This window comes from Petromyzon marinus, chromosome 46, assembly GCF_048934315.1.
Source record: "Petromyzon marinus isolate PM22_M1 ecotype Great Lakes invasive population chromosome 46, UKy_Petmar_22M1.pri1.0, whole genome shotgun sequence".
NCBI lineage: Eukaryota > Metazoa > Chordata > Hyperoartia > Petromyzontiformes > Petromyzontidae > Petromyzon > Petromyzon marinus.
The window spans coordinates 7880231-7901825 of NC_133712.1; the positions used below are offsets into that span (position 1 = coordinate 7880231).

Genomic DNA, 21595 nt, shown 5'->3' on the forward strand with positions numbered 1-21595 from the left:
GCTAATAAGAGCCTTTCTACTCTGATGATGATGCTGCTGTTGCTTGGAAAGCCGAGTAGAGTTCACAAGAAGTCACGAACTCCCTGTCTCGTTCAGTTGCCCCCGACTTCGCAGAAGATCGCCCGGTCTGTGATCTTGCAGCGTGAAGCTCATGGGGCCCGCTAAACCGCTCAGCCTCATCCACTCCACAAACCACAGCAGCAGATACGGGTTGTACATGGTGGTGATCTAGATTGCACTTTTAAATCTTGATTGAAAACGCAATTCTTTTGAACTGCTTTTAGTGTTCTGTTTGTTGTCCTGCGATTAGCACGGCTGGGTACGTACGGTGCGAAGAAGTTCAACATACACGCATACATACCAAGGCCGTAGCCATGGAGTCAACATTGGGGGGGGGGGAATATCTTCCAGGGGGTCTAGAGGTCCCCCCCAGGAAAATATCTACATTTGAAAGCGAATTTCCTGCCTAAAATATAAAAAATTCACTAACACATGGGATGGACTTTTTATTTATTTTTTACAATAATGTCTAATAGTGTATATTGTATTACATTGCTCTGTTTTTTTATTTTCTTGTTTCATTGTATGTAATGGCAGATATTAGAGATTAATAAAGTACAACCATAACCACAATCATATAAACAGAAATATATGAATTGTTATATGAAGACAAGTCCAGATATTGTGGCCAAGGTTTATCAAATTGTTGTTTTTATTTGCATAGCATAGCAATTTAAAAAATATATTGTTTATAGCAATATATTCAGTTTCAGTTTCATTTATTTGGCATAGCCTGTGAGCCATTCGGCTCTTGAATCGGGTGCAACTGCAACAAACAAAAACATGAACAAGAAAACATCTTAAAGTGACTACGCGCAAACAGAAAAATCCAGGAAAATAGCAAAGTCTTCCAGAAAAAGCACCGTATATCAATGCTGTGTGCAAAAATCCCAGTGGGATGCAAGTCAAACAATAACAACCATAAGACAATTTAGAATAAAGTTATCAGTCTAACTCTGTACAACAACAAATATGGCTAAACCAAAACGTTTTCGAAATCAGCAAAATAAATCTATAAAAGCAATTAAACAGTGATCATAGGAACTGTGATTGAAATTTTACAATAAACGATACACATAACATGTACTATCAAACTTTGCAGCCACAGCTGGCTGCATGAGTCACTCCATAACAGCAGGAGTATCAGTAGGAGTATCAAAAATTTTCAATGCACCTTTAAAGATCAGCACACTATAATCAAAATACAAGATCATACATTGCAGCGGCCATCCGGAGCGAAACATTTGATTTCAGGCCACTGAATAGCAGTGGCAGCTAGGGGCGTACAACTCCTCTAGAGCAGTTTTGAGTGAAGATCTCGCAGGTAGTGATCCAAGTTGCAGTTTATTGGCGATATCATTCCAGACCCTGGGGGCATCAACAGATAAGGCCCTTCCTCCAGTATTTGTACGGCTATAGGGAATGTGAAGCTGGTAAATAAACGAAGGCCTTTGGTCACATTTGTTCTTCGAAACAAAGAGGAGATCCAGCAGGTTGTCTGCAGATTTTTTTGTAAGTACAACGTGAATAAATAAGATCTAATGCACAAGCCGTCGAACATTAAGAGATGTTAAATTTGACCCAGTGGGGGGGACATTTTGAGCATATTTTTATAATTGCGGGGGGATGTGCCCCCCCCCCCAATATATATTATAATTACGGCCTTGATACATACATACATGATATACAAATGGAACATTAAAATCTCCCCGGTCAGTGTGCGCTGAATGTGATCACCACCCCTAACAGCACCGTGGAATGTGTAACGACTCAATGGCTCGGTTCACAAATAATAACATTGACTTCTTTATACAGGAGAGGCACACCAAGTAGTAGGATTGGTTTTCAGGAGGGTCTTGCCGCTACATTGAGTGTTAAGTTGCAAGATGTTTTTAGCCTATTAACGACGAGTTGTGTTTAATATTATGATTATTTTTGCTCTACACGTGTGGGAGGAAACCGGAGCACACCCCACGCCTCAAGCAAAGTTGCAGACTTAAACGGATTGGGACGGGTCCACTTGCTGTACAAAGATCCCCCGTATAGCCTGCACAGACTGTTGGGGCAAGTGCTTTTAGCGAGTAGCACCTATGAAGGCCAGAGCGCTACACGAGGGGGTGGGTGGCCAGCACCACGCCCGACCGCCTTTGTCTCCCCAGTGGCGATGTTTGTAAACACCTCACCAGGTACTAATTGGAGGCTGAGTCGACCTAGGGGAGGCCCAGGACCAGTTCAGATAAATGTCACTGGGTGTTGGCCGTGAGCGGCAGTCGAACTCGGGTCGCCGGGTTCGTAGCGCAGTGCGCTCACCGCTACTACACTACCGCTGCCCATGTACGTGTGTATATGATCCCGGGGGTGTACACTTAACTCCGCGAGATGAGTCGATCGCCGCATCGCCGACCATCAACAGACTACAAATGACTGCATCGTGGACATTATGCGAGAGCCGGGGTACTATGTTACCCCGGGGTGCCACTATAAGGTCCATGTGTTTCTACATCGCACATAGAACAGTGCCAAAAGAAGCCACCACCGCCCGAGCAAAAGCGGAATCACCACGGCGATCCGCTCCGCTCCTCCGGCCGCAATCGTCTGGCTCAACCACCTCAGTGGACAATTACAGCACTGATTTGATGGCAAGGTTGTGAAGTCGCAACCATTATGTACACAGGGTGGTCTTGTGGCCCTCAATTCATTCTCTAAAACGTAATGTTTAAGTAAGGTTTATTTGGAACAGAAATGAATATTCAAAGGAAGAAATATGTTCGGGGTCAATTAATTAAGATATCTGGATCACCATGCTCGTGCATACGTTCTCTATATGTTGTTGGGTGAACTGTGCAGAACTTGCATCAGGCACGGCAGTGGCTAGGAGATGTTAACTACCTCGCCTGGTATACAGGAGGTCGTGGAGTTTGCATGTCTCTAGGCCTCGGCAAGGTAAGGTAATTTACCCTTTTTACCGGGTACAAGGGCAAAGGGTAGGGTAAAGGTAGCACGAAGTATTACCCGGTAAAACCTTGTTTACCATAAATACCTTGTTTACCGTAAACACCTTGTGTACCGTAAACACCTTGTGTACCGTAAACACCTTGTTTACCGTACACACCTTGTTTACCGTACACACCTTGTTTACCGTAAACACCTTGTTACCGTACACACCTTGTTTACCGTAAACACCTTGTTTACCGTAAACACCTTGTGTACGTAAACACCTTGTTTACCGTAAACACCTTGTTTACCGTGTAAACACCTTGTTTACCGTACACACCTTGTTTACCGTAAACACCTTGTTTACCGTAAACACCTTGTTTACCGTGTAAACACCTTGTGTACCATAAACACCTTGTTTACCGTACACACCTTGTTTACCGTACACACCTTGTTTACCGTAAACACCTTGTTTACCGTAAACACCTTGTTTACCGTAAACACCTTGTTTACGGTAAACAAGGTGTTTACCGTAAACACCTTGTTTACCGTAAACACCTTGTTTACCGTACACACCTTGTTTACCGTAAACACCTTGTTTACCGTAAACACCTTGTTTACCATACACACCTTGTTTACCGTAAACACCTTGTTTACCGTAAACACCTTGTTTACGGTAAACACCTTGTGTACCGTACACACCTTGTGTACTGTACACACCTTGTTTACCGTAAACACCTTGTTTACCGTAAACACCTTGTTTACCATAAACACCTTGTGTACCGTAAACACCTTGTTTACCGTAAACACCTTGTTTACCTACTACCTTGTTTACCGCTCGCTAAAAGCTCCGTGGTGCAGTCCGTGGCCTCCATTTAAAATTGCAACCATCGGGAGTCTTCTATAGATGAATAAAGCGCTCTACCTCGCATTTACCTGTTGTAAACCTTTTTAATGTGTAGTAGTACCCAAGTAATTACCCTGTAATCGGGTAATTTGTATGGGGTAAGGGTAAAAGGTAGGGTAAAGGTAGGCTCGTTGTTTTGACCTTTGACCAGTATTTGTACGTGTCTCTCTCCCCGTGGACGCGTGGATTTTTCTCTGGGTCCTCTGGTTCCCCCTCCACATTTAGAGACGTGGTTCTTGACATTTACTGCAGCCTTGCACCGCTTTGGTTCTCAATCTTTAAAATAACAATAATGTATAAACACCTAGGGTTTTATAAAATAAAATAATTGTACTTACTACGTGTCCGTGCTTAATTTGTGTTTTGATGATTTACCTTACACAGAAAATGTGGCCGTGTCTCGTGATGCACCCCAGGTGAAGAACAACCACTAGTTTAGAGTTTTTGACTGCTACTATAAATTTCCACGCGATAAGCCACTGCATTGGGTTATCATTCGTGATAGCGAGGTCGCTTCTGAACAAGAGCGAAACAGCTCAGTGGGGCCTTACCTGGTAAAATACAAAAATGGTTTTAAAGTTTCGATTTTGAGAAAGTTGTCTTTTTGCTCCGGGATTAGATAAGAGCACAGGCGCAACGTGGGGCCATCGGCGGATGCAATGGGATGGGGACGGTGGGAAAACGATATCGTGGCAATCGTATGAACTGTACAAATATCGTATCGCTGCATATCGCGGCCAGTCTGGCAATACACCCAAGTTGTACGTAATGCAACCCCCAAGACATGTGCATCCTATATATATAACCAGAATATAAATCAACATCATGATAAAGACACAATACATGTACTCGTGCAAACCCGTCTCCCGTCGTGTTGCCTCGAGCAAGCTGTTGGGGAAAGTGCTGTTAGCGAGCACCTATTAAGTTTACAAGTGGGTACAGGACTCATTTAGGGCCGAGTCCACCTAGGGGAGGAGGCCCAGGACCGGTTAAGATAATCGCCAACCTGCCGGTGGTTGGCCGCGTGCGTGAATCAAACCCGGTGCGCTAACCGCTGCGCCACCGCTCCCCACGCGTGCTTTACACGCGCACATATATGTACACGTGTGTGTGTGCAGTATGTTAGTAACACTGCCTCACCTTGTATGAATCGGTGGCCAGCAGTATGTTGAACTCGTCACCGTCCATCTCGAGGGTATGTGTGTGGGTATGTGTGTGGGTAGGTGTGTGTGGGTACGTGTGTGGATAGGTGTGTGTGGGTATGTGTGTGTGGGTATGTGTGTGGGTACGTGTGTGGGTATGTGTGTGGGTAGGTGTGTGTGTGTGTATGTGTGTGGGTATGTGTGTGGGTATGTGTGTGGATAGGTGTGTGTGTGTGGGTACGTGTGTGTGTGGGTATGTGTGTGGATACGTGTGTGTGTGTGTGGGTATGTGTGTGGGTACGTGTGTGGGTATGTGTGTGGATAGGTATGTGTGTGTGGGTACGTGTGTGTGGGTATGTGTATGTGTGTGTGGGTATGTGTGTGTGGGTACGTGTGTGGGTATGTGTGTGGGTACTTGTGTGTGTGTGGGTATGTGTTTGGGCACGTGTGTGGGTATGTGTGTGTGGGTATGTGTATGTGTGTGTGAGTATGTGTGTGTGGGTACGTGTGTGGGTACGTGTGTGGGTATGTGTGTGGGTACTTGTGTGTATGTGGGTATGTGTGTGGGCACGTGTGTGGGTAGGTGTGCGTGTGTAGGTACGTGTGTGGGTATGTGTGTGGGTATGTGTGTGGGTACGTGTGTGTGTGGGTATGTGTGTGGGTACGTGTGTGTATGTGTGTATATGCAGGCTGATGTCACGGGGTTCAACAGGGTTTGTTGCTCTGTACTCGGTAGCAGCAGCAGCAACGGCAGTCAGAGTGGACGACCTCCTTTGTGGCTAACTCTCTGGAAAGGATATTTATAAGGGGCGGGCAATGAGGTGTCAGTGACGAGCTTCTGGGTGCGAGCCGCCTCTGTAACGTGAAAGGAATGTGAGGGCTGGAGGGATGGAGGAGGGATGGAGGAGGGGAGGAGGGAAGGAGGAGGAGGAGGGGAGATTACGGCAGGAATTCGATCTGGAGAAGGTCTCGAGCGACTGGTTTGGCGAGGGTAGGGGAGTAGTAATGTGGAATAAACAGTTGCCACCAAACACCGCTAGAGGGCACTGCTTGACAATCCTTTGCCACAGATCATACATCCATGCACGTCTCTCTCTCTCTCCTTCATACATGGAATTTTGTATGCATGTCGAACGTCTACGTAGCCAACCGTGCTCATTTGGAGGTGCTCGCACAATGCGCATGCATCATGTACGTTGACTCATTAACACCTCCCCCCACGTGGCGCAAGAGCGCAGAAGCGTGGTCACCAGATCTACGCCTCCTCTATATAAGGAACGAAACAGGAGGACTTCTCCACAAATCTGGCTGTCGCCTGATGAAGCTAGCTGTAATTACTGGCGAAACGTCGTACTCAGATTGTAAATGTTATGGCTTGGCTCTCCAACACACCGGTGTTGCTGTACTAGTGACGAATTGGCCACGTTCTGTTTACGTGACAAACCTTACTAGTTGGCTGTGTCGGGTGGTGGCGGGTTTTAACGACACATTTATATATTTACGCGATCTGACCCAAAAAACCCCTCTATTCTTGAGGTGCTCTGATAATAGATGGCATTGTCTTTGAAACTGATTGGTCCACACCATAGACAGATTTTTTTTGAGCTGAGTCTCAAAGTGTTAGACCAGACAGCAATGCCATATATATAATTATCAGAGCACAAGTACGTGTGGTTAATGCAGACAGAATTCCTTTAAGAAAATTACGTTTGGGGTTTTAACATCCTAACACCTAAATTTTGATTTAAAGCTTTCGTCACTGCAGTGATTCATTTTCTTGGTTCTTTCAGTAAAGTCACGTTGAAGGGAAACAATAAAATAATAAAATATAAATAAAACAATAAAATTCTCACGACGTTTCGACTGCAACACAAGCAGTCATCATGACTGCTTGTGTTGTTTTATATATTTAATTATTTTATTGTTTCCCTTCAACGTGACTTTACCGAAAGAACCAAGAATATGAATATCCTAACACCTGTTTTATTGCCAGAAAGGGTAAAACCGATTGTTATATTTTGATACTGGCATGAAAGGTCCCCATACGTTTGTATTGCTCGCTTATCCAAGGAAGCCTCACCGAGTGCCGTGACTACTTTTCAGGAGGGTCCTGGAAGGTTTTCGCAGTTTGGGGGTGGTGGGGCGATGGTTGCTGCCCTGTGCGAATCTAATTGAGTAATTCTGCCGTCTAGAAACAATTTTAACTTTTTTAAAAAATTTGGACCACGTCGCCGGCACGGGATCTCTAACGTCCACTGTGAAGCAAGGACGTTATTAACCAGTTTAGATCATAACTGGCTGTGATGTTCCCTTCCTACCTGCCTATGTTAGCAGTTATTTTCGACTCTCTGAGTTACATTCACGAACATAGCTACCGTTAATCTTAGGTTATTTCGGTAAAGTCACGTAGAAAGAAAAAATAAAATAAATAATAACATACGACGTTTCGATTGCAACACAAGCAATCATCATCAGGTACAAATGAAAGAGAAAACAGATCTAGTAAACTTACAATGCAATACGACACAGAGAGTCGGCTGACAAAACAGTCAACACCCTACCTGGTTGATTACGTTCTTCCAAAGATTGCTAAATTTGAGAGAGAGACAAAACACAGACACGAAGACACATAGATAGACCCATAAGCAGAGGGAGATAACACAGAGACACACAGAGAGACACACACACACATAGGCACACAGAGAGACGCCTCTGTGTCGAGGCCTTAAATAGAGAGAGAGGGGGGCAGAGAGAGAGAGAGAGAGGTGGGGGTAGAGAAATTAGCATGTCAGTGAGAGATTTGGAGCTTTCGTGACTGCAGGAAATGATATAGCACGATGACACAGAGAGAGAGAGAGAGAAAACACACTTAATCAAACAAACTTAGTAAAATTTGGAAATGTAATGCAATGCAACACAGAGAGTCGGTCAACACACAATTAACGCATAGCCTGGTTGATTACGTTCTTCCAAAGATTGCTAAATTATAAGTTGCGTGAAATTTTGTCTCTCTCTCTCAAATTTAGCAATCTTTAGATAAACGTAATCAACCAGGTAGGGTGTTGACTGTTATGTTAGCCGACTCTCTGTGTTGTATTGCATAATATTTCTAAAATACTAGGTTTGTGTTCTCTTTTTCTTTTGTACCTGATGATGATTGCTTGTGTTTCAATCGAAAGTCGTATGCTATTATTTAATTATTATTCTATTTCCAGGTGACTTTACCGAAACAACTAAAGAGTAATTCCTGCAGTCACGAATGCTGCAAATCACAGTGACCGTCGCTCGTTTTCCTCGATGTGGTGGTGGCTTCTGCCCAGTTCTCTCCGATTTTACATGTACATGCAAATTTCTTACATTGACATGCTAATCTCTCACAATACAATGGCCAACCCCCCACAGCTTCGTTGCCGTGGGTATGGCTCAGCTCTCCGATCTTATATTTACATGCAAATTTCATCTCTAGCCCCACCCATTTACCTTTGGGTGACACCCATCTCAAACCTTTATAATATCGTGCCTTAGCAGCTCTCCCACCATATATTTTTCCTGCCTCAGCAGCTCTCCCGCTATATTTTTTCACCTGATGACGATTGTTTGTGTTGCGATTGAAACGTCATGATATTGTTATTATTATTATTCTTTTTCTATCTACGTGGCTTTACTGAAAGACCCAAAGAATATAAACTTTTTATTTGACCAGGTAAGGTCCACTGAGCTATATAGCTCTTTTACAGAAGTGACCTGGTCACAAATGATAGCTCAACAAAGTGGCATATCATGTGGAAATCTATTGTAGCCAAATACTCTCAACGCGTGTTGATTATAAATTTGGAGGGTAAAAAACCGGAAGACGCGGAGAGAAAAAAACACGTGACCACGGGGAGAGAGACAGGAAAACTCCAAATATACAGGCATTAGTTTCGGCATCGAACCCACGGCCTCCAGTAAACCAGGCGAGGTTAGTTAACATCTCACCACCGTGACACCCACTACCACGCATACGACGGCGGGATTGACACTCAAATTGTACCCTCCTACAATCCACATAGTAGTCACCAGCTAGCTACGAGCTGTCCACCGCTGGATGTAGTTTCAAAATGTAAGGTCAGTTGCCGCTTTACGTCTAAACGTAGGTTTTGTCCGTCTACACGGTGGAAAAACCATATCCACGAGCGGATGCCGGAACGCTTTCCAACGTGCATTTATTTGTCTCTGTAAATTTTGACTTAAAACTTTCGTGACCGCAGGAATTCATATTCTTGGTTATTTCTGTAAAGTCACATAGATAGAAAATAAAAATACACAAGCGATCGAAATGTCGTAGTTTTTTGCTTTAATTTTTATTTATTTTGTAATTATAATTCATTTTTATTTTTATTTTCTATCTATGTGACTTTACCGAAATAACCAAGAATATGAGTCCCTGTAAATGTTTAATGTGCAGCATAGAAACAGGCAGCTGTCAGGGCAAAACGCGATGGCATATTTACAAAGTATGTTTTGTTGTGTAGTTTGAAGATAATTACAAATATAACCTGGCTTTAGCTATAAAGAGCAATGCTTGACACTTTCAACGCAGCCAAAATATGATGCACTTCCGATAAGCACGGTTGGCTACGTACGGTGCGAAAGAAGTTCAACATACACACATGTTGGTACACCCGCGTGCCCGAGGGAAATTGCGTTTCCAGGAAACCTCCTAAACCCCGAATTTAGCTTCTCAACTCCAGTCCTCGCGACCGCCCCACGACACGGCTTTCCGTGATTACCAATCACCACATGGATGGCAGAGGGTCGCAATCAGAAGGACCTGGGTTCGATTCCTGACACGAACGCCTTTGTAAGTGGGAGTTTGTCTTTTCTCGCCCTGTTCCGCACTTGGGTTTCTCCCATCGTTAAACGCATCGGGTACAATGTCATTGGTGATCTATATATTTGTTTTTGGGTTGGACCACCTGGTATTTTCATTGTCCTTGCCATAAAACTACTACTTGGCCTGAACCCAAAAACAAATATGAACCATTGTATGGGCTACGAGAGCCTGCATTTTTTAGTTAATACTAGCAGGAAGTACTCGGCGTTGCCCGGGTCTTAAAAATTATTCAGAACTACTCTTAAAAATCTAACAGCAGTACGTGCTGACTGTGGTGGTACCTGCTATGATTACAGCAGTGCATACTGTGGTGGTACCTGCTATGAATACAGAAGTGCATGCTGACTGTGGTGGTACCTGCTATGATTACAGCAGTGCATAGCGACTGTGGTGGTACCTGCTATCACTACAGTAGTACATGCTGACTCTATTGCAATATTTATCGACTCTATAGCACAAAGTACTCACCTGACAGAGTGGCGTGGTGAGGCCTAGTCCCGTGCGGTGGTACCTGCTATGATTACATCAGTGCATACCGACTGTGGTGGTACCTGCTACATCTAGCGACTGTATAGTTGTAATAACTGCACGCATCGGGGTGGGGGAGACATCACACAGTGAAGAATTTACCTGAGCTTTTAGTGTATTTTTATAACATTTTTAACGCGGAAGAAAATGTCCCCTTCACTCCTACCGAAGGCGTGCGACTTGGTATGGTCGTGCGCGCGTGATAAATCAATAAATAGTGCTAGCATCTCGTGACTGTATATATTAGTAACTGCACGCATCAGGGTGGGGGGGACATGACACAGTGAATAATCTACGTCAGCGTTTAGTGTATTTTTAGCATTTTTAACGCTGTATTTTTATAGAATTTTTAACGCGAAAGAAAATGTCCCCCATTCCCCCCACCAAAGGCGCGTGAGTTGGTATGGTCGTGCACGCGTAATAATTAAATAAATAATAGCGAAGCGCGCAAAAGCCCACTAGATCGCTAATTAAACTAATTTAAAGGTGACGGATCTAAAAAAGAAATAGCGCTCGCTTACGGCGTGGTGCCTGGCTATTTTCTTTTACATAAACCCCACCGTTGGAGAGGCCAAGCGCGCGACCACACACAAACCCACACACAAACCCACACAACCACAATTTTTGACTTTTATATTAGTTAATAATATAATTTGATATGGCTAAGCATCCAAATGCAGGACACTCCTAAAAAAAGTAATCTGCAGTCAGTATGGCTTTCCCAGGTAAAGAAGTAATTATCGTTAATAATGAGTGCTGTGTCTAGTGGCGTAATTAGCAGACGACGAATGGCAACGCTTGGTAAACATCGTGAAGGTTTATACGAAACGTCGTGATTGTTTTTTGTTTTAATATAATTTTATTGTATTTCTACATACGTGACTAAACCAATGAGTAATCGTGAAGGTGCTTTGTGCGGACTGGAGTTGACAAACAACTGATTTAAGCCACCCGCAACAGAACCTGCCACGCAGCTCTCCAGTATCAACGCTAAGATCTGTGTCTCGGATAGAATTGTTATTTTTTTAATTTGGGAAAGTTGGCAAGAGAACGCATTTTTTATTTATATATAACTCGCTTTACTACCCGGCTTCGCCCGAGACTTGGATTCTTGTCTTGGATTAATACACGGCCTACGCGGAGGGTGGTGGGGGGGGGGGGATGCGTGACGTCAGCAGGCACACTGCGTGACGCTGCCGCATGCGGGTGACATCACAGATGTGACGTCACCGCTCACTTGCCGTGCAAAATATATCCATTATTGCGCCCCCACCCCCCAAAAAAATATATATATACAAAAGTCTATTTTTATACTTTTTGCATTGTGTACAGTCTGGAAACTACCCACATGCCAAATTTCAAGTTCGTTGCATGTCGGGAAGTATGCTAAACATTTCGAACATACACACATTCACAAATTTCCCTTTTATATATATAGAACGGAAGGGATAATGCGACGCTGTTACCTTGGGCTGTGAATGGGGGGGGGGGGGTGCGAATCACGGGGTAACTGACACCGTGCGGGTACCCCAACTCCTTCAAGCTAAACCGCAAGTATAACATTTGATACGTGACCGCGGGGCCCCCCAAAGCGCGGGGTAGCGGGCAGTCACTGGGATTCACGGTACCCTAGGGATGGGTCTGCTGCTACATCTTCCCTCCACTCCTCCACCCTTTTATAACCGCTACTTACGCTCTATTGTAATCAACCATTCCTCATCCTTTGCACGCCTCTGCCATCTAAATCATTGTTGCTTATACCGTTTTATTTCAATTACGTTAAGCGCCTTTAATGAAGGTGCTCTGTAAATATAAAACAAGATAAAACTGGGACAATTGAGTTGATAATTCGACGAAGTTTTGTAAAAGACAACAACTGTTGTGGTCGATCCCACCCCGGCCATAGTAATGTGGCATTGCCATCATCGACTCAAGGCTGTATGCAAGGAATAAGCATAGCTTGAATGTAAATCACTCTGGCCAGACTTTAACAGCTGCTCAGCGGTGTTCAGCAGAGGCTAGTCCAGAAGCTATTAATAGATTGAAGGCTTGCTCATATATATTTCAAAGACAGTCATTCAATATGTTATCAGCAAGTAGTATTTTTACATATATGTTGTACACAGACGTCACAAAGTGCCTATGTATAATAACAACACTTTAAATCGTAGGGTTTGTGTGGCTTGTTATGGATTGTGATATCAACCCCATGTATTCACCCTCGCCTGATACACTCGGTGCTTTGTGAACTAGAGCCAGGGGACTGCGACTCTTTGGACAATTCATCGCCCGGGCTGCCACGTGTTGTGACGGGTACTGCAAGAACCGACCACTGTCCGTCCAGCGCTGACCGAGCTGCATTGGCTTCCAGTTACCGAACGGATACATCATAAGTTCGCACTCATTGCACACAAAGTGCTTGCCACAAATGAACCACAATACCTTGCTGATCTCGTCAAGGAGCATACATTATCACACGACCTCCAGTCATCCTCGCAGCGGCTTTTGGCGAGCTATCGAACAAAGGCGGTCACCGTATCACACGCTGTCAGATGCGCTTTTGTGGCCGTCTGGAACGCTCTTCCTCCCGATATTAGGAAGCCACAGGAGCTATGCATTTTAAATCCAGATTGAAAACTAATTTCTTTAGAACTGCTTTTTGTGTGTGTTTAGTTCGTTGTCCTTCCCCCGTACATCCGATTAGCACGGTTGGCTACGTACGGTGCTAAATAAATTCAACATACAACTACAATAGTGCCAGCTGAAGTTTGAGTGTTGCACTCCGAGCTGAAGTTCATAGGAGCGAATGTGCTGTGCAGACATGGGATCGGTGGACTGTGTGTCGAACATGATTCCGGAGGAGGGCCATAGGCGTGAGTGATGTTCTGACTTATGCGTGTGGCTTTGTGGTTCTACTTCTCTTGGGGTGTGTGGCACCATTTGAAGTGCTGGTCACATCTCCCTTTTGTGTTTGTCATTGTTTGCACTCACTGAAGTTGAATACAAGCGTTGACACAAAATCGAGTTGAAGATGAAGTAGGACATCGGAATATACTAAATCGCAGCGATGTTAAAATCGGACATCGACATACATGGTCTTGTATAGTACTCACTGAATGAAGTTTAACACATCTGACACAGACTCAAGTTAAATATTAAGTAGGACACTGGAATACAATGGTCTTGTATGCACTCACTTCATGAAGTTTAACACAAGATCGGACACTCAGAATTAAGTTTAAGATTAAGTAGGACATCAGAATACACTGAATTGCGGATATGATGAAATTGTACATTAGCATAAAATTGATTTATAAGTATAAACAAAGACATTTTTGATTTAACACAGCAGTCTTATCGACTATATGCACAAATTAATGTAAATATTTATTTAAAAAATCGCACATCAATTCCTTTGTTTTGTATGATCTGTGAATGGCAAAATGTAATAATTTGAGATAACATCAGACATTTTCAACGACGGCTGCCGGATCGACTGAGCGGATTCGATAACGAATTGACCTCGATCCACGATCCACAAACACCACACATGGGCAAATCTGTGATCGGTGATTTCGTCGGGTGTACGATTTTGTTCTCCATAAGAGTTGTTTCTTTGGGGTTAGATCGCGTAAATATAAATGTGTCGTTAAACCCGCAACCACCCGATACAGCCCATTTAGCAAGGTTTGTCACGTAAACAAAACATGGCAATAATCCGTGACTAATTCAGCACACCGGTGTGTTGGAGAGTAAGCCCACCACATTTACACTCCAAGTACCACGACGTTTCGCCCATAATTACAACGGCCAGCATCATCAGGCGACAGCCAGAGTTGTGGAGAAGTCCTCCGCCATGTTTCGGTCTTAAATAGACGGGGGATAAATGTGATGACGTCACTTGTGGGTCAACCAGGTGCGAAGACCAGAGGGAGGTGGGTGTTAATGTATCAATATAAATGACTATGGATATATCTATTATTGGTTGGGTTGTTCACAGTTAATCAACATAATTATTGGTCGTCACGCACATACGTGATGTGTGTACATTCTGCCGTTTATGGGTGCAAAAAATCCCAATACCTGTTATATTAATATTCACGGATAATATTGGTCCAGAAAGCCTATACGATATTATCTTATTGCAGCCCCCCCTGGAGTTCGAAGCCAGGCATGAGGGCAGACGGATCACCGATTGAGGTCCCTGCGACGCAACACATGGACCTCAATCGGGTTCTGGTGCCATCCCCCTCCACCACCACCACCAACCCAGCAGAGGTCGCGAGATGAGGGCAGCCACGCACGCAGCAACCGGGCCACTCGGGGTTGGTGCCAGCTCGTCGTCGTCGTCGCTGATGAAGAGGCGGAGCCGCTAGAAGTTTCACAACAGGGCTCAGTGCGCAGAAACGTGGCGTGTACGCGTTGTTGTTGTTGTTCAAGGGTTAACATTATTGAGGAATGCGTTGAGTTTGCTGTTGCTGATTATGTTGAGTTAATTCCTTGCACAGCTGCCAACGCAACTTCACCCCCCCCCCACCGCCCAAAATAATCTGCAGCCAGAGATTTCCCCCCCCGCCCCCCACGACAGGGCATCAGCAGGGCAGCCTCGAGCGATATGGAGCGACGTGCTAACCCAGAACCAATATCTAACAGAGTGAGTCCCTGCCAATAACGTCTGGCAGTTCACCTGCATGGGCTCAAGGGGCCGTTCATAAATGACGTCACGCACCTGGGGGGGGGGGGGGTCAGACATTTGTGACGATGTGTGACGAGGGGGGGGGCGGTTTGAGAAATGTGACGTCACAGCAAAATGCGCAACTTTAAATAAATATGAACACGTTCTACTTGATTAAATAGACTTTTAATAAATGTGTATCCTACAACATCAGAGTGCAGCGCCACATTGAATACGCACTACAATGACAATAGTTTAAAGCGATTTGAAGCATGTTTTACTTTGGGGGGGGGGGGGCGCAGAGCTTTGTGACGTCATATTTGAGGGGGGGTCTGACTTTTCGTGACGCCATGTGACGAAGGGGTGGGGGGCAAAAAATCGTCCAAAATCGCGTGACGTCATTTATGGACGGGCCCCAAGCGAGCCTGCCTGCTGACGAGGCGCCCGAGTGTCGAAGGCTCTCCTAGGGCGCTGCTTGTGTTGGATCAATGCCGCCGATGAGATACACTCTCGGAAGGCCGTGCGGCTGATGAGATGAGTCGAGCCACTCGCAGTGTGCATGTGGAGAGGCGGCTGTGCGGAGGCTGTCGTCTGCTCGGCTGTTTTGTCCCTTGCAAGGCAGCCGCTGTAGTTGTGCGTTTGTCCACAAGAGGGCATCACGTGACGTGTAGAAACTGCAGTGCACATCCACCACAAACCCGATAGCCCTTACACTCAACGCTGGCTCGAACTACTAAACCTTGCCATAACCCTAACCTTAACCCCTAACCTAAACCAAACCCTAATGTGTCCACAAGAGGGCATCATGTAACATGTGTAGAACCTGCAGTGCACATATATCCACCAGAACCCTTTCACAGTAACCCTAAAGTCCTCAACCATATAGCCTTAAACATAACCTCTAAAGCCTAACCCTGCTCTAAAGCCTACCCTACCGCTAACCCTAACCTAACTCCAAACCAGAAACCCTAAACCTCTAACGCTAACTCTAACCCGAACCATAAACCCAAACGCTAATCCATAACCCGAATAAACCGAATAACCCCATCCTATCCCATAACCCTTACCATAAGCCTAAACTCTCAACCAAACTCTAAAATCGAACCCTCGAACGCTAACCCAGTGGTCGGCAACCTGCGGCCCCAGAGCCCCTTGCTCCTCTTTGGCTGCCCTCTTACGGGCAGCCGTTTTCTTTATAATAACCGAATTAACTTCATTCACTTCTTTACACTCTATAAGTGTCGTAAAGGCGGGTCCCTGCTTTCACGACGTCACAATGCGTTGCCGGACCGTCGTAAATCGGACCCTAATTTACGTCTTGGTGACAACCAAATCTACAGTCAATTTGTAGAATAAAAGAAATAATTTAAAGCCAGATGTGTTTGTCATCTATGGTATACCTGCTGCTCTGTTTGTGTACAAGTAGCTCTGCGTGTGATTCGGCTCTGAAAACTATTTTGGTCAAAGGCAAAATAAAAAAAACTCTCCTTTTTCTTTGAAAGGTTGCTGACCCCTGCGCTAACCCTGAACCCTAACCCCTAGCTCTAACCCTAAACCCGAACAACCCTAAATCTAAACTCTAAACCAAAACGCCAACCCCCAACCGTATCTCAAAACTGTAAACCCTAACCCCAACCCAGGACAGGTGGCAGCCCTGCCGGTATCGCCAAGCGTTCTTCCATCCTAGCAAACCAACGCTGGCAAACGCGCCGTGTGATCGCTGCGACTATCAACGTGGACACGGGCGTCATCCTTGCCGCAAGCGGGAATTGTTTAAAAGCCTCCGAACTCGGATGTGAACGGAGGCTTACGTACCTCTTGTTTGTGCAGGGCGTCCCTGGACACTTGTCACGGGAGTCCTCCCGCCCACGGTCGTTTAAACCGCACTCGAATTGGGGGGCGGGCTGGAAGTCTGCAGCAGGCGGCGTTCCATTAAAATAATAACAGCACAAACTGCATGAGTCAAGCAGGCAGGCTTTCGCGACCGGTAAGTTAGTTGTAATTACTGGCGAAACGTCGTACTCAGATTGGAAATATTGTGGATTTGCTCTCCAACACACCGGTGTGCTGTACTCGTAACGAATTGGCATGTTCTGTTTACGTGACAACATACTCTTTGGTTTTATTCGGTAAAGCCACGTTATCTACGTGACTTTACCGAATAAAACCAAAGAGTATGAATCCTTGCAGTCACGAAAGCTTCAAATCTATAATTACGTGACAACACTTACTAATTGGCTGTGTTGGGTGGTCGCGGGTTTAACGACACATTTATATTGATGCGATCTAACCCAAAAAAACAGCCTGCATTACAAACTGTGTGCTTGAACGGATCTGGATTTCCTGCATTAAGTCAAAGCTCCCACGTTCTGGTCTCCTGTGCTTTGCTCGACCCGTTGACCAATTCACCTGGAATGCACCCGATCTCATCAGATGTCAAAAGCGAAGCAGATTGAGCCTGTGCAGTGCTAATTGCTTGGATGGGCGACCACCATGCACAGACAGGGGGTGTCATGTGGCCGTGGGGCTACGCAGTGGGCAACAGAGGGCAGTGCTGCATAATCCGTTGCCTTACTGCACTTTTATGGTCCCATACAAATGCATTCTGCTGCACTGCCTTCTGCTGATACATGTAACTGGGCGTTGTGCTGGTAACCAAACCGCCTCGTGTGCCGTGCCAGCCTCAATAGGTGCTCGCTAACAGCACTTTCCTCAACAGTACAAGCCAACTTAAAAAAACATCGTCGTCTGACTTCAGCAGAATGCGTGCAGACTCAGCGGCGCCAACGCAAGAACGCACCAATTCCAGTCCGATCGTTTCACATTTAATTTATTTTCATTCATCTGCACAACATACAGACGTAGTCGTCGAAACGAACCAACGTAACAACACTTTACGTACGCGTAAACTCTGCCATGCCTTACCCATCCTGGCTACAGATCACTTCGAAGTCCAACCGTCTGGTACCATGGTTGTAGGAACCATCCTGTTGACACCGAGGTTTAATTTCAGCCAGGGCTGTCCAGCTCTGAGGTCCGGAATATGTTTCCGCACCGGACACACCACATCCAGTACACCACCTCTCGCTATGGCTGTGGCTACCACTACAGTAGTCGCATGCAATCCTTCAGTGAGAAATTAAGCCCCGGCTGAAATGATTGAGCAGCAGGCTACTGACATCCCAGGTAACAGACCATGCTCTTGTAGGTAACAAGTACTTTGTCTATGTAGGACATACACAAAGTGTACGCTTATACAGTGCTTTAGCGCGCCGGAATGCTGCCACGGTGTAATGGTCAGCGCACTGGGATTTACCAATGTAGAGTTTGTCGGTTCGATCTCGTGGCATGGCAGATAAAAGTTGCTCAGATTTCTCCCTGCCTCTATCGATCTAGCAGTACAAATGAAATGGGTACGGCACAGTTCGTTATCTTTAGGTCACGTGTGGTGGGGAAAAAATGTGTGGTACTCATTTCCCAGACGTCTGGTAGGTAAAAATATCCTTTGAAGGCATTCTCCAGAGCTCCCTGCAGTGGAGGCCACTTCCACCGGCGGTGGCATGGACAAGCAATTCCAGGGCTGCACTTTTACCTTTAAACAATAGGTCAGTGAAAAGGCCCAGTCGGTCGAGACATTGGAGTTGAGAGTTAAACAAAAGATGAGAGAGTTGTAGGCATGAGATACACATTAGTGGCCACACGCAGAGCCGTTATGATTTCACAACACCATGTCAGCACCATGTGATGGAACGTCTGGTACGCGTGACATTAATCATCACGTGGCCTGCCAGCGCACGCTAATTGCGTGGCCTGCTCGAACATGCATTTTAGGAACCCCGATTGAAGCACACGCGGGACGATATGTAAAAAGAGTCTGGAGAGCAGAGTAGGAAATTAAACGCAACGCTACTAGGAGGCGCGGCGCTGCGAAGGTGTGTATGGTGGCAACTCCCAAGTGGGGCCCGTGCACAGGAAGAGATGTCGCAAATCCTACAGCTATACTTCCTGCAACAACAAAAAAATGAATCCTGCTTCGCATTGTGCATTCGTAGGCATTGGCCCTCGTGCACGCAAATCATCGCAGGACTTCCTAACGGGGGGAAGCGCTCCGATGGGATTCTATTTTGACAAGCTCACATCCTCCCCAGCCGGGTTTAAAATAACGTTGCCATCGTTTTAAAATAACGGGTCAGAGGCCAGGGCAAATCGTGTTAATACAGTACTTAGCGTACTGGGGTAAAAAAAAAATGAATGTGCTAAATCTGCACAGCGTCATGCAACTAGGTGCTGTGTTTCTTGTGTTCGTGGTTGAGAACACAAGTGTGCCAGTTTGTTTTCATTCTGTTGTAGTTACACGTGAAATATTTCATGAATCATGAAATTGACACATTCAACAATGAGACTGCAGTGGATCTCAGCCAGCCAATTGGCCTTCAGCTTGTGAGCACCAGCCAATCGGGCGTCATATGACCGCCAGCCAATCACAGTTCATCGCGCAGCAGCTGGCCAATTCAGCCATCAAGAGTAAAGAGGCAGGCTTCATGAGACGGCCAGCCAATCAGCTTCATTAATTGGCAGTCAGCCAATCAGCCTTCGACGTACGAATACCATTTTTTATCCATTTTATTTGAGGCAACAAGGCAAAATCTTACAAATCACGGTCGACCAAAAAGGAAAGATTTTGTGCCTAAGTCGTGCTGCTGAAAAAAATAATCCCACATTCAATCGTTGACTTAAAACACCTGTCAACTGTCAAGGCATTAACTGCAATACTGCACATAAAGCACACGCACCCGCGCATCAGCGGAGGTCAAATCGCCACACCGCCACGCGGCAATGGCCTGCGAGGTTTGTCGTTTCGCTTCTCAAAAAAAATACCGCCCTGAAACGTTCATTCAGAGTTTCGTTGTTTGCTCCTCTAGCAAGCTGCGGAGGTGCTTCTGCTCTGGGTCCTTTTCACAGAAGATGTTCGCTATGGAGTTCATGTTACGCTCACCAGACCTCAGAGGGCCGGGAACCGCCGTTACCGTGGCCTCATAGGACCCCGTGGCCGAACTTCCGCCGGAATTCAAACTTGGCAAGGTCGGCCGTATGCCCGCGTGCAAATCTCCGACTGCTTCTGACGTCGTCGTTTCCAGAGCGTGGGTATTTGTAGCTGCCGCAGTAGGCACCTGCTCGGAGGCTTGCACGTCCGCAGGCGGTGCTGTCTCTAACACAGCGACGATGTCCTTTTGTGGTGTGTCACTGAAGAGCTCAGATCCTTCCGGGGTCTCGGGGGAAACGCCTTTAGTCCTGGGCGGCTCCGCGGCATGGAGGGCAGCCTCGCTCGTGCTTTGAGGTTCCAGGCACTGCTCCACCGAGCTGTGTGCCGCGTCCGAATGACGAGATGACGTCGTAGCATCGCCCGTCGGAGTCGCGTCAGACGATCCCACGGGCGGCGCATCGATCCCATGTCTCGCCGCCGCGTCGCCCGCCGAAACGTCGTCCTCAGCGCTTGAGCGCGATGCCGTGGGGAAATCGGCGGCGGCGTCGGCGGCGGCCGGCTCGCTCGCCGCCGCCGCCGCCGCCACCGTCGACGACGTCGCCGGACGACTCGACGCCGCGTCGCCTTCTCCGCGTGCCGCCGAATTTGGCGCCTCCGACGATTCAGGGCGGATGCCGAGGTCGCCGAACGAAGGGGCGGGCGGGCAGCGCGCCTCCGTCTCCGTGCGCCAGCCGGAGCTGGCTCCGTTGGCACGCGGGCTCGCGTGCGCCCGCGCTGAGGCCTGGACGGCCGCGCGGATGCAGCCGAGCCAGCGCTGCTTGCCGAAGGCGTCGTTGGCCTTGAGCGTGACGTTCTGACCCCGCGACGGGTCGGTGTGACCTACGCGGAACATGTTCATCGCTACGTGGGAGTTCAGGAGTAGACGAGGGGGAGAGAGCAAGGGGAGGAGAGAGGTGGTCACGAAAAAACGAATAACAAACTCGGCGAGTGATGATCCCGAGTGCCGTGGCAGGTCGGCCCGCCGTTGAGTTTTTGATTTGCTATGCTTTATAGCAAATGAAAAAAAAAATATTGTTGCCATGTTTGTTTGTGCACAACCAATCATTAAAAACTATTTTTTTTAGAATTGGTTTTGTGTTTAGTTTGTTGTCCTTCCCCCACACCTCCTATGAGCACGGTTAGCTATGTACGGTGCAAAAGAAGTTCAACATACATGCAAAATGAATTAGTCAATATCGATGCAGAACAAAATGTACAAATATTAAATGTTTCTCATCTGACAGACAATCAAATAGACTGTGCACAAGAACAAAAAATATCCCCACTGTTCTATTGACCCTGACAACGTTGGGGCTGGGTGACTTAAGAGTGTGAAGCTGGCTCAGTTACGATCCTGTGTTTAAATCCAGCTGCCTATGAGGAAATATAGAGCCAGTTGATGGCCTCTGCCTGGTCACCAATGACTGCACAAAAAATGGTTCTGCACCAC

At 46.3% G+C, this 21595-nt stretch overlaps 2 protein-coding genes across 5 annotated transcripts in view; both read right to left on the reverse strand.

The window, feature by feature from the left end:
• Positions 1-6414, reverse strand: part of LOC116952276 (nicotinamide phosphoribosyltransferase-like) — a 34038-nt gene extending 27624 nt beyond the window's left edge. The window contains exon 1 of one of the 3 annotated variants that reach the window (XM_032971478.2): positions 5042-6399. Coding sequence is in view for 2 of the 3 variants with exons in the window: in XM_032971477.2 (XP_032827368.1) it covers positions 5042-5089 (48 nt within the window). In the remaining variant the exon portion in view is untranslated. Of the gene's footprint in view, positions 1-5041 lie in introns of all 3 variants that reach the window. The other 2 variants (XM_032971477.2, XM_076074145.1) reach the window with 2 other exon arrangements.
• Positions 6415-17935: 11521 nt separating this feature from the next.
• Positions 17936-21595, reverse strand: part of LOC116952237 (rho guanine nucleotide exchange factor 3-like) — a 43377-nt gene continuing 39717 nt past the window's right edge. For both annotated transcript variants that reach the window (XM_032971416.2, XM_032971415.2), the window contains one exon: positions 17936-21006. In XM_032971416.2, the coding sequence (XP_032827307.1) occupies positions 20018-21006 (989 nt within the window). In that variant the 3' untranslated portion in view covers positions 17936-20017. The remainder of the gene's footprint in view (positions 21007-21595) is intronic.